The sequence below is a fragment of the Silene latifolia genome, chromosome Y, assembly GCF_048544455.1.
Source record: "Silene latifolia isolate original U9 population chromosome Y, ASM4854445v1, whole genome shotgun sequence".
NCBI classification, from domain to species: domain Eukaryota; kingdom Viridiplantae; phylum Streptophyta; class Magnoliopsida; order Caryophyllales; family Caryophyllaceae; genus Silene; species Silene latifolia.
Genome location: NC_133538.1, coordinates 93,094,151 through 93,108,131, shown reverse-complemented (window position 1 = coordinate 93,108,131; position 13,981 = coordinate 93,094,151). Strand labels below are relative to the sequence as shown.

Genomic DNA, 13,981 nt, shown 5'->3' with positions numbered 1-13,981 from the left:
TCCCCTTTCCAAAGAGGCCGAATACATTATCCGACAACAAAAGGGTGAAATTGAAATGCCCTCCTCTTCCATTGTCACACCACCCTATCCTTTCGAGTACCAAGAGTAAAAAACCGGAAGGTGTTGAAGCAAGCAAAGATTATATGACTCTTCTTATGCAAGAGATGCACAAGCAAGCTTTCAAGGATCGGGAAGATGCTTACTTAGCCCAATATCCACCCCTCCTCAATTTAGATAGGCAAGGACTACTTGATCCTTCATGTCCTTTGCCTAGTTGGGCGGATAGGGAAGTCTTCTTTCCGAATGCATCTAGGGATGAGAGTCCGGGTGACGATGAGGTTGTTGGTGATGCGGTTGATGAGGATGATGATGATGGAGAGGCTAGTGAAGAAGAAGAAGAGGATGATGAACAAAGTGAACAACAAAGTGAAGAAGGAAGTGGTGATGAGTCCACTTCTATTGAGGAAGATGATGATAGTGATGATATGATGGAGGATTAGCAAGCTTTGGAGGCTCCTACCCTCTTGAGGTTTGTCTATCTCTCTCTTTGTTTTATTTATTTAATCTTGATCATGATTGGTAGTCCTAGCAACATAGAGGACTAACACCTCGGCCCCATTGAGGTGTTCTTATTTCATTGTTCCCACTTTTGAAAATCAAAAATGACAAATTTAGTTTCATGCATTGCATTGTGTGTGCATGAACTACACCCAACCTTAGGACATTAGAAATAATGTCTAACTCGGTTTGGGGAAGTACATACATACACAACGGGAGGTAATCTAAATTATCCTCTCCGTCATAAAAAAAAAACCATGCATCATGTAGTGTAGATTAGTGTAGCTTGCATTTAGTGTAGAATTCATGCATCATGCTTGCATGATTTCCCATCATTTTGGCCATTGAGGACAATGCCCATATTAGTGTGGGGATGGGGAATTCTAACTTAACTTCTATTCAAAAATCCAAAAAAAAAATGAAAAATTTCGAAAAAACCATAAAAATTTGAAAAATTGAAAAACCAAAAACAAGTTCATTTCCTTTGTAGTGTAGTCATGTATATATTGTTGTATAAATTGTGTTTGTTTTACCCTTGTTCACATTGATCGACTACGCCACATTCGAGACATAAGGATATTGAAGACCGCATGGTATGATCTTTCTAATCTCCTTTTTCCTCTTTATGTTAATGACTATGTGGCTTTATTTTGATTGATGCGGTACAACAATGTGAACTTAGGAAATGCATTTAGTTTATATGTCATAATAGTTGGTAGAATCATTTGCATTAGGATGTTTATATGATAGTTGCATCATGGCATGTAGTTCCGTGTTAGAAAATTTTGCGAAACCGTCTACTTGGGAAGTTTGACAAGTGTATATAGGCCCTAGTAGATGCTTTTTCTTCTTAAGACTTTGCTTGTTAGAATACTTGTAAAACACCCTAGGATGTGTCATGCTAGTATCCTTTGACCCATGGATTAAGGCTTAGTCAACAGTACCTTGTGGTGTGATAACTCCTTGGCTACCGTTTATTCCAAGGTGACCCTTGAAACCATGCATCCATCCATCCATCATCCATGTTCTACCACATTTTTGTCATCAAAGGGAATGGGCACAAAAAGAAATCAATTTGAGTTCAATGAATTGAAAAGTGAAAGAAAGTTTGCAAAAAAATGCATCAAATGAAAAGAGGAGCAAAAATAGAACTCCTAAAGCTTCAAATATAAGCCACCCTCACTACATATGGGGTGACTTTGAAAATGTTCAAAGAGAAATGCAAAGAAAAGTTGAAAGTTGTCAAGTGTTGAAATGCCAAAAATCAAAAAGGAATGGCAAGAAAGTGTTCTCAAATGTTATTTGCCACATGAAATTGGGGGGAAAAACAAAAATGAAAGCAAACTCCCAAAGTGAAACTCAAATATCTATCGATCCCTTTATCCACCGTTTCCATTTTTGTGCATGGTAGAGAGGGGACGACCTTTCTTCTTGTCTAGGCAAGAAGGGGAATTCCGCGATCCTCCAGTGTTTCTAACACCATAGGGAGTCTACTCTTGACAAAAGCATTTAACGATTGAGGACAAAGGTACCCTAGCTTGACACAATTTGGAGGTGATTTATTGGTATCCTTCTAGGCTTAGTCGTTTGAACAAATTGCATCTATGAAGGAGTGTGTACCCTTGAATTGCTTCCCTTGTAGATAATTTCCGCCACTTAGATGAGGAAAGTGGCTATTCTTTTGTAGATGCATCCATTATTTGATTTTGTGTGCTTAATGTTTGGATGTGTCACCATTTTGGCAAGACCCACCTTGCCTTGCAAGAAGGCATCCTACCTCATGGTTGTCTTGTTGTGAGTTGAAGGGGCGGAGTGAGACCCGCTAATTGTCTCATATCGGCTATGTTATTAGGTTAGTTTAAATAATGGTCCTAGTCTTTGTCACCTCTTTACTCGGGACGAGCAAAGGTTTGGTTTGGGGATATTTGATGTGACCATAATTAGAGCATATTTAGTCCCCGAATTAGCCTCGTTCCTATGCTTTTTAGTGCATGTTTGGGTCATTTATTGTCTTTAGTTCTTTGTTTTGCATATTCTTTGAGGTTTTGTGTCCTTGGTAGGAAAGGAGTGCAAACCTTGCATTTGCATGGCAAAACGAGACTAAATTGATTGAATCCTATGACCAAGCATCAAGGAGAGACAAGATTAGAAGGCCTTTGTACATACTATAATAGATGGGTAATGATGAGAAAAGATCCTTGCATCCCCGAGGAAATCCCCAAGGATTTTATGAAGGAAAGGGAAGAAAATAAGAAGGAAGCACGCTGCAATACAATCCGTGCGTCTTCTCAAGAAGACGCCCGTCCACCAAGCCATAATCCGTGCATCTTCCTTACAAGACGCCCGGGCAGCAGCAACCAGAAGACGCCCGAGCAGCAATTGAAGAATCCGGCCGATCCGTGCCTAAGACGCACGGATTCCAAGACAGCACAATTTTGTTTCTTCAAGCTTCAAGAAATATGCCCATCCTTCCAAAAATACCGGCGTTTCCCTAAGTAGGGACTTAATCGTCATTTAAGCCCTTAGTTAACCCTAATTCCTACACCTAATCCCCACTATAAATACCCCATTAGTCTAATTAGAAGAGCATGTTCTTCTTATCAATTCTTAGAGTAGTTAATATCAATCAAATCTCTCTTTAGTTTTGTAATCAACAATTAATCAAGTTTTAATACAAGTTTTATTTCCTTAATCTCTCTTTTGTTCATCCTTTATTTTGGGTAATTGAAGATTATTTGGGTTATTATTGGGAGGTTGACAACCTCTCAATCAAGCATCAAGTACTTCTTTTATTCTTTGCTTTATTATTGGAATCATTAGTAGGTATAATTCTCTTAATCCCTTTTTAATTATTGCTAATTACTTTCATTTGTTCATCATGTTTCACTTTGTTGGTATGATTGACAACCTTGCTAGCATGTTCAACATGATAATGAGTGAGTAGTTCCATAGCTAGGGTTAATGGGTAATTAGGGGAAACCAACATGGGGAATGATTCATGCTTAAATTAATATGCTTTCATGGTTTATTTGCTTGCTTGTTTTGATCTCAACTCATGCACATGTTATGTTTGATGAAATGCGAGCCTATGAATCCTTGCATTTTTTACCAATCACCTATCTTTTCAATGAGACTTGTAAGACATAAACCAACTCGAGTCTCATTAGACCATGCATGTTGTTGAGTAGGGAAGACTAAGTCGACTTGTAGGTGTTGTACAATCTAATCGATTCGGCTCCGGGACCCAAACTTTCCTAGGATTGTAAGATATAACCCAACTCAATCCATCACAACAATAATTGCTTGCTTATAATTTGAGAACATGTTTGTATGATCAATTCCCATGAATCCCCTATGACCCCATGATACCCTAGTGCTTTTTATCAATTGTTTACAACACTTTTTAATTCATCTTGTGTATTTACTTTCATTGCTATTTAGTTTAGTGACCTTCTACATCAACCCAAATTGTGACACCCCTAAGACACCACTAGTTGCAATAGAAATCTCATTCTAATTCCCGTCCCTTGGGATCCGACCTTTACTTGCCTCTTTACTAATTGTAGAGTTGTTTGTGAAGCTATAAATTGTGTTTTGGTCTAGGTGCTCTTAACGATAAGTTACCGAAAAGATATAGTCCGACCAGATACCATTGTGGCTATGTTATTTAAGAAATAGATTTTCTATAATCGTTCTAGGCAATAAAGAACAATGAGAAATTTTTACAACGGAAATTGAGTACACTTGCAATCATGGGATGTGCAAGAGGGATGAGTCCCGCACACTGTGAAAACAGTGGGAGCTATTTTAAGGCAAGAAAGCCTATGTCTAAATTGGATCTAGACACGTACTCAGAAAGTTTTCTAATGCAAATGTATACATTACGAAAGGAAAACAAGTATGTAGCAAGGTTGAGCAGGGAGTTGCTAAGACCTCCTTATAATGCCTATTCATAGGCTTAACATGATGAGTCATGTCATTTCAATTGAATTGACATGAACAACTACATACAAGATCTAAATTGGATTATAGAATATGAAGTAGTAATCAAGTATTGACTACTCATATGATAATCACATTTGTCGTTCGAGTTTTTAAATCTAAAAAACTCCTTTTATACTTTGTTACATCCAAACGGGTTGTGGAGACAATATTGAACCCCATTAAAGTGAACCCGGATTAACATGGTATTCGCCCATAGTCACTTGTATGAGGTGACGTCTCGAAGTGACTAGAGTGTGATGCGATTGATGGCAAGTTCAAGTGCCATAGGGTCATGTGAGATGACTAGTCGATCACATAGGCAGACTGTTAGGAACACTTTGTCGAGCCTTATGACCGCTTATAGAGTTATGGCAAATTTATATCGCCTGGTCGTGGCGAGAGCTACTATAGTATTCTAATGAGTCGATTCTTTTGACTAAAGACTTTTAGCCTATGATGGCACAGTTTCAGATTAACTTTGATTTGTGTTACTACGACCTTTATAAATGGGGTCAAATGGGCATATTTTGGGTTATGATGGCTGTGGCTAGTCGAAGGGAATAAGTGCAATAGGAATTGTCTACCCCTTGTCAGGGTTATAACAATATCTCAGGGCCACTCAAGGAGTAATGAACTGGAAATGCGTGGCCACGCTCGGAAGGTATCTATGGTAGATAATTCCGGTAAATCAGTTATTCTCCAGATCGAGGAAACCACTCTCGATATGATCACTTGCAACTACGACCTAAAAGACACCTTGCATTGAGTGGGAGATAGTAATAGGACAAGAGAATTGGTGACGCACACTTGTCGAGGACAATTGGGAGATTGTTGGAATATGTGTCCTCCGACAATAATGCGATCACAACTGTTGATCATGATGATCACATGTTTAGATCTCGTTTTAAGAATACATGTGGGATGTCATATTTTATAGTCAACTGGTCCACACATATCGGTAATGATTGGCTGACTAGAGTTTGACATTACTGTCGTGCGACGGTGGTGATCAGTTGATCCCCTTAGGTCATACCTATAAGGAAATAATCTTAATTGATTATTTAATTAATCGTATGCCGGTACGAGTTAATTAAATTGCTTAAAATTGACGGGTGATTTGTGAGTTAAGTTTACGTGTCTTATTGTAATTTTATTAAATGAGATACGGTCTAAGTAATCGAATTGTTTTATTACTTGGATAAAATTATTGTTTACGAAACAATTGATATTGAATTAAGATTGAATGAATGATTTATTATAAATACAAGATATTGTGATTTATAATTGATAAAACATTTTGGTACAAGTAATTACGAATTACTAGTCGATTTTGTATATGACATATTTTATGAGTATGTTTATTTTTAATATGTTAAAAATATATTACAATTTCATATGTCAAGTAACATGTCACATATGTTACAATTGACAAATGACAAAATAAAATGGACCATCCATTTTATGTTGAATGTGCCGAAATAATGGAGGGTGTGTAAGATATATATTGTGTTTTTATCTTAACTGGAAAACACAATGATTATATCTTACTAGCTAGTAGCCATGCAAACCTAGCTTTTGAGAAGAGCAAAAATAAAAGGCATTGGGCATGCTACCCAAGGCCATCTTTTTCGGCCACCCATAAGAAAAAGAGAGAGTTTTTCTCTTCTTTAATCTATTATTCATTCTATTCTAAAAATTAGTTCTTCTCTCTAGTTTTTGAGATGATGCTTAAGAGAAAAAATAAACTCTCACATACTCCCTCTTGAACCGAAATTTCAAGAGCAAAAATAACATTTTTGTGTCAAATTTAAGTATGATTAATATTATTACTAGATCATAATAATATTGGTTTTAAAGGTATTCCTTGGGTATATGCTTTTGGGAGAGATTCTAAACTTGAATCTTGTTCATCCATATAAGGAAATCTCAAGAACAAGTAAGAAGGAGATCTTATTTGTGCCCTTTGATCCGAAATCTCAATGTAAGAATGACGATTTCTTTCTATATTTATTTATGTTTGCATGCATAAGATCTAATTAATTTTATGACTAAATTAAAGTGAAATATATATGAATATGTTGAGTATAATGAGATATAGATTTCCAACAGCTATAAGTGTAGCACCAGCAGCTGCAGACACTTTAGGGCCAGTAGAGAGGATTCTGTCATTTATAGGCTCCACTGGGATAGCTCCATTAAGAAGCCCAATGTAATATTCAACAAAAGCAGAGTTTACATTTTCAGTACCATATCTTAGAGTACCCCCCTTATCCTGAATCATTCCAATAGTGCTATGATGCTTCCTTAGTGCAACTTTAGAAAAAAAGAAGCTAGATGGATAGTGTCCTTTCTTAATATTGTTCACCTTGGCTCTTTGAAATAAAACATCCAATTCCTTTTCACTTAACTCAGCATATTGAGTGGCCAATTACTTTTCTTTCTCAATTAACTCAGGTGAGAATAAATCTGCTTAAAGTGCAGTCTGACAAGCATCCAACTGCTTCTTAAGAGTTTGAACTTTACCAGAAATGTTTGAGAAATCTTTTTTATGTAGAAGTTGAAGGGAGTGTCTCACATTCTTAAACTTATGGAACAACTGAAACATAGGTGAGCCATAACTGGGAGTTTTCCAAGCATTATCAATGATACTCTTATAATCTGGATGACCCTGCCAAACATTGAGGAAGCTGAACCTCCTTTGAATTGGACTAGCAGGTGCCACTGAGACTAACAGAGGGGAGTGATCAGAGATTCCAGGAGACAGCCATACCACAAAGGAAGAGGGAAACATAGTTAACCAGTCAGGATTAACAAGGACCCTGTCCAGTCTAGCCCAAGTTCTAGTATCAGCATCTTGCTTGTTGGTCCATGTAAACTCAGACCCTATGCTATGCATGTCATCCAAGTAGCAATGATCCAAACAAGCATTAAAATCCAACATATCATGAGTGGCAGCGGGATTTGGGCCAACCCTTTCACTTAACCGCTTAACAACATTAAAATCAGCTAAGACAACCCAGGCTTGAGTCATAGTGGCTGAAATGGAAGACAACTCATCCCATAGTCCCACCCTAGCCCTGGGATCATTTAAGCCATAAACAAAAGTAACAGCAATAGTCTGAGTACTAGCCTTAAACCAGACATCACAATGTATCAACTGCTCATGAAGGATCACATTACTAATTGCAACTATGGTAGGATTATAGAAAAGCCAAATCCTACCTTTAGTTTTATTGCTAACCACACCATAATTAGGAAACTGAAACATTATTTCATCCTCTTTATTATGCTTGACATGGGTCTCAACCAGGCCAAAAACATCTACTTATTATTAGATAAAAACCTACCAACCTCCAACTCCTTTAGGCTATTATTAATCCCTCGAATGTTCCAGACAACAATTTTCATGATTTATCAGGGGGCATAGGTTCGACATTAGCCACCAACTTTTGATTAGTTCCAACTGGCATTTCTGGACCACACTTATCCTCTTGAAGGACAGTATAATAATTCTGAAGTGAGACCTCAGAACTAGATGCATCATCTTTATCTGTAGCCTCAGTATGACTCTCCACTACAACTGGTCTTTTACCCCTTGCTTTTGAAGATCCAGACTTACTGGGTCCAGCAGAGCTAGGTCCACCTGCAGCAGGTGCTTGGCCAGTGACAGGAGGGGGAATATCAGGTGTTTTAATAGGATTTTTCTTCTTCCACACAGCCTGTACTATCACCCTATCCTTATTTAGTTTATAAAAGTTTTTTGTGTGACCTAGTTTTCCACATCACTTACAGTAGAAAGGTTTCCATTCATAGGTAATCTTTTGCACTATCTGTCCATGGTAAGGGGTATTAAGAATGACTTGTTCAGGGAGCTCAGATGCCAAGTCAGCCTCCACTAATACTCTTGCAAAAGACAAGCGAGCTTTACAAGTAGTTGTCATGTCAGCATATAATGGCTTCCCAACCTTACTAGCAATCTTACTCAACACCACACCAGACCACATCACAGGATCCAACTCAGGGAAAAGGATCCAAATTGGGACAATAGAAAGCTTACCCATCTCCAAAGAGAAGTTGGGAGACCATTTCTTCAACACCAAAGAGTTACTGCGTAAGGACCAGGGGCCACCCTTCAAGACTTCATCCATATCCTCAGCACTGGTAAATCTAAAGCAAAACCACCCCCTTCTGAAATACTGAACTGCAGGTAAGAAGACATGGTTCCAGGACTTAGTAACATATGCTTGAATTTGGGCAACAATAGGACGAGCACCCAACACATTACCCATTAAAGTATACTGCCAAAACCTCAACTCACCCTCCACATCATCTTCTGAGACATCAATCTCAGTAGAATCAGCACTGTGCTCACAATAATGAAGACTCATCCCAACCTTAGGCTTAACAACCTTATTCAAACTTGGGGCCTCAGCAGTAGGAGCTTCTACTGTAGCCGCAGGACTAGAAGTAGGACCTTTCCCCAAGCCTAATGTTGTATCCATGGGGGGAGGTTCAAATGTTGGCTCAATTTCATCCATCAAAGCATCACCAGAAGCACGAAGCGAACTAATTACCGAATTATAAGTCTTAGGACGACTATTACTATGGGCTACAGACCCTACCAAACCATTAACAACAAAGGGAGTTCTGATAACATCACCTGAATCCACATTAGCATCCAAATTTGGAACGTCCACCGTTACCTGATGCAACACTGGACGTCCACGAGCACGGCCTCGAGGTCTAGCCATGATCAAAACAAGAAAAAGAAAGAAAAATAAGCAGATTTAGATCAAAAAAGGAAAAAAATCGAAGAAATTAGGATTTATCGCAGAATCGCAGGTTTTTAGAAAGAAGGCGCTTTCTCTCATTATGGCTATTATTATTATTATTATTATTATTATTATTATTATTATTATTATTATTATTATTATTATTATTATTATTATTATTATTATTATGATTATTATTATTATTATTATTATTATTATTATTATTATTATTATTATTATTATTATTATTATTATTATTATTATTATTATTATTATTGTTATTATTATTGTTATTGTTATTGTTATTGTTATTGTTATTGTTATTGTTATTGTTATTGTTATTGTTATTGTTATTGTTATTGTTATCATCATCATCATCATCATCATCATCATCATCATCATCATCATCATCATCATTATTATTATTATTACTATTATTATTAAATACTTCCGTCACCAGTCAACACCGTCTTACACGCATACTATTACTCCGCCTCATTATTTTATTTTTCTTATTATTTCCGTCTTACAACATCATTCGTAAAATATAATATAATAAATATAATTTCATAAAATACATTTTCACATTTTACCGTTGACTACTCTTTGACCAAGACTTAAAAATACAGGTTATTACAGTCTTCCCTCCTTAAAGAGAACTTCGTCCCGAAGTTCACCCAAAAAACTCTCAACAACATGACTAACTCGAACTATACTAAAAAAAGGTCTCTTTTATTATCAAAATGTTATCAAAAATGCAACAAAATACAGAGGTATTACATTCTACCCCCCCTAAAAATAAGGGTTACGTCCCCGTAACTAACTCAACTAAACAAAAAGATTGGGATATTTTCCCTTCATAGTAGCTTCCTAAGTAAATTCCTCCACGTTATGATTAGTCTACAGAACCTTCACTAGCACAGTTTCACCATTACGGGTCTTTCTCACCTTCCTATCCAAAATCTCCATAAGCACTTCTATATAAGACAACTGCTCATCTATCTCAACATGCTCAGGTCCAACACATGTGTAGGATCACTCACATGCCTTCTTAGTTGAGAAATATGGAACATATTATGGACTTTGTCCAAAGCTTGAGGTAGTGCTAAACGATATGCTACCTCTCCAACTCTGTACAAAACCTCATATGGTTCAATAAAATTCTGGCTCAACTTTCTTTTCTTCTCAAATCTCATTACCCCCCCCCCCCCCTTCATAGGAGATACTTTTAGCAACACCTTATCTCCCACAGCAAATTCTATCTCACTTCTCTTCAAATCAGCATAACTCTTCTGTTTGTCTTGTGCAACTCTCATCTTCTGCCGAATGATATGAACTTGCTCCACCATCTCTTGGATCATCTCAGTACCCAACACCACTACATCAGATCTGTCATCCCAATATACTAGACTCCTACACTTCCTCTCATACAGTGCCTCAAAAGGTGTCATGCCAATGCTAGCATGGTAACTGTTATTATATGACAACTCTATCAAATCTAGCCTCTCCTCCCAAGATCCTTCAAACTCCATCACACACGCTCTCAACATGTCCTCCAGTGTCTGAATAGTCCTCTCTGTCTGGCCATCAGTAGCTGGATAAAATGTTGTACTCATCTTCAACTGGTTCCAATCAAAGCTTGCAACACTTACCAAAACTTAGAGATAAACCTTGAATCACAAACAGAAATAATGTCTTTCGGTACACCATGAAGATTGACCACATTCTTAACATAAGCCTTAGCCAACTCAGCCTTACTCTAAATGTCTTTCATAGGAATGAAGTGAGCTGACTTAGTCAAACGATTCACTATAACCCAGATCATATTATTCCCTCTTTGCGTTCTAGGCACCCAACAATGAAATCCATGGAAATGCTCTCCCACTTCCACTCGGGTACATCTAAAGACTAAACTTTCCCTTGTGGTCTCTTGTGCTCTCTCTCTTTTTTTTTTGGTAAAATGTGAGTATGTATATTATAAAATAAAATCAATGTTACGTATGGTGATCAAGAATCAATTAAGCATCTATTACATATAACTTATTATGCCTTAACTAATCTAAATCCGTCTTAGTTATAACTTTGTAATCCCTTCCTCGTAATATAGCTTTCACTTCTTCAATGACTTGGTCTGCTAATCTCTTAGGCCTTATCAGGATTCCTTCCATGTTGCTTTTATTCCTCTGCTGCCAAATATGATATACCACTCCCCACATCAATGCTGCCTGTATCCCTTGCTGCAATTTCGTGCATGTCCTCTGTGTACAGCAGTCAATCATATTAGTGACAGGAAAACTTATCTGCATCTTCTGACTGATGGATTGTATGACTCTCCTACTGTACACACATTCACACAACAGATGATCTATGCATTCAGCATCCTGCTCACAAAGAAGGCACCTATCATCAACATCCAGTCTATATTTAATCAACTTATCCCTTGTTCTCAAGGCTCCATGTGCATATAACCAGCCTATGAATTGATGCTTTGGTATCACATGCTCATTCCAAAGCCATTTATACCATGTAACAGTTGGCTTTCTCCCCTTTAGCCAATCATAATAGGCAGCAGGAGAGTAGGTAGTCTGTGCAGTCCAGTTGCCAGCATCATAACCAGGGAGCATTTCCTCCTTGACCTTGCATATCCTTCTTCAGACCCAACTAGAGTTAGCAGTAGGTTTATATTCCAGCCAATCCTTCCCCTTTAGGTAATTCTTTTGCACCCATTGCACCCAGATTGAATCTTTCTCCTCAATAATCCAATGTACTAGTCTGCTAATCATTGCCTTGTTCATGGTTTCCTGATCTTTGAGACCTAGCCCTCCCTCTTCTTTTGGACTGCATATCTTATCCCAAGCTACCAGTGGCACTCTCCTGTAATCTGCACTATTGTTCCAGAGGAAGTTTATGCAGGTAGCTTCAATCCTGCCAATGATCCCTTTTGGGAGAATGAACATTGAGGCCCAATACGAGTGTAGAGAATAAAGAACAACCTTGACTTGCACCAACCTCCCAGCATAAGAGAATTTCTTTGCCACATAGTTATGGATTCTACAACAAATCTTCTCAACCAGGCACTCACAGTCTATTTTCTTCAATCTAGTGGTTTGTATAGGCATGCCCAAGTATTTGAAAGGCAGCAGTCCCTCCACAAACCCTGATACTCTCAATATATCCTGTTTAATGTGCTCAAGTACCCCCTGAAAATATGCATTAGACTTGGCTTCACTTACCTTCAACCCAGATGCCTTGGAAAAGGTAGTAAAGGACTTTAACAAGAGCATCATAGATTGAGTATCACCCCTCCTGAAAAGTAGAACATCATCTGCAAACATCAGGTTTGCCAATTTTAATTCTTTACAAAGAGGGTGATATTTAAATTCAAATTTGTCTGCTGCATACTTCAAAGTCCTTGTCAGGTATTCCATACATAGTTTAAAGATTAGAGGGGAGAGTGGGTTTCCTTGTCTAAGGCCCCTCTTACCTTGAAAGTACCCAAATATGTCCCCATTGAGTGAAAGAGAGAAGCTAGCTGTGGTGATACACTGCAGAACCATAACTTTGAACTCAGCAGGAAACATGAATGCATCTAACAATTGTTCAACAAAGGACCATTCCACTGTGTCATATGCTTTTTGCAAATCAATCTTGAACATACATCTGGGAGTAGCATTTGGCCTTTCATAAAGTCTGATCAAGTCTTGGCAAATGAGAATGTTCTCCTGAATGCTCCTATTTTGAATGAATGCCCCCTGATTTTGATCAATATTACCAGGCAACACCTCAGCTAGTCTAGCACATAACAGCTTTGAAATGATTTTGTAGATGACATTGCAGCAGGCTATAGGACGAAACTGCATTAAACTTTGAGGCCTCTCACATTTGGGTACAAGAGTTAGGGTTGTGGCATTGATTTGCCTAAGGAGTCTTTTCTGGATAAAGAAATCCTGGACAGCATTGATACATCCCCACCTATCACATCCCAGGCATCTTTGAAAAATTTACTCGTGTATCCATCAGGTCCAGGAAACTTGATGTCAGGAATGCTGAACAAGGTGTCCCTAACCTCCTTGCCAGTGACTGGCCTGGTCAGCTGCACATAATGGTCTGCATTGTACCTGGGTCCTTGGTCTATTATTTTTCTGTGAATCTTTTTTATCTCCTGACTGGCACCAAGTAAGTGTTGGTAGTACTCCAGGAAGACATTGTGTACCTGCTCTGGGGTGTCACAGATTTTACCAGTCCTGTCCTCAATCATAATGACTCTATTCCTATTTCTTCTTTTTTTGAGCAATCCATGAAAGTAAGCACTGTTAGAGTCCCCCTTCTACAGCCATTGCATCTTAGCTTTCTAAGCTAGGAAGCTATCCCTGGCTACACTCAATTCCCTTAAAGTTTGAGAGGTCTCAAACTCCTCTGAGATTAAGTGCAAAGTAGTAGGATCCTTTCCAATCATTTCCTGCAATTCAGACACCCTTCTCTGCAAAATGGAGGTGGAATTCTCAATGTCACTATAATTCTCCATGTTCAAAGGTTTCAGTGCAGGCTTCAGGAGCTTCAGATTCTTTGCTAGCCTGAATAGAGGAGTACCAGGGTTGCTGTTACTCCAACATCTTTTGATGATAGGAAACAATTCCTTAGATGCTCCCCACATAGTATAATACTTG

At 38.0% G+C, this 13,981-nt stretch overlaps 2 protein-coding genes across 2 annotated transcripts; both read right to left on the bottom strand.

The window, feature by feature from the left end:
- Nucleotides 1-7,012: 7,012 nt before the first annotated feature.
- LOC141628523 (uncharacterized) lies at nt 7,013-7,810 on the bottom strand. The gene has a single exon (XM_074441653.1). The coding sequence runs from the start codon at nt 7,808-7,810 to the stop codon at nt 7,013-7,015; it is 798 nt and encodes a 265-aa protein (XP_074297754.1).
- Nucleotides 7,811-11,368: 3,558 nt separating this feature from the next.
- LOC141628521 (uncharacterized) lies at nt 11,369-11,938 on the bottom strand. The gene has a single exon (XM_074441652.1). The coding sequence runs from the start codon at nt 11,936-11,938 to the stop codon at nt 11,369-11,371; it is 570 nt and encodes a 189-aa protein (XP_074297753.1).
- Between the last annotated feature and the right edge of the window lie 2,043 nt (nt 11,939-13,981).

Excerpts from the sequence above, each read along its gene's own strand:
- LOC141628523 (XM_074441653.1), bottom strand. The coding sequence starts at position 7,810 with ATGTTTCAGTTTCCTAATTATGGTGTGGTTAGCAATAAAACTAAAGGT.
- LOC141628521 (XM_074441652.1), bottom strand. The coding sequence starts at position 11,938 with ATGCTCCCTGGTTATGATGCTGGCAACTGGACTGCACAGACTACCTAC.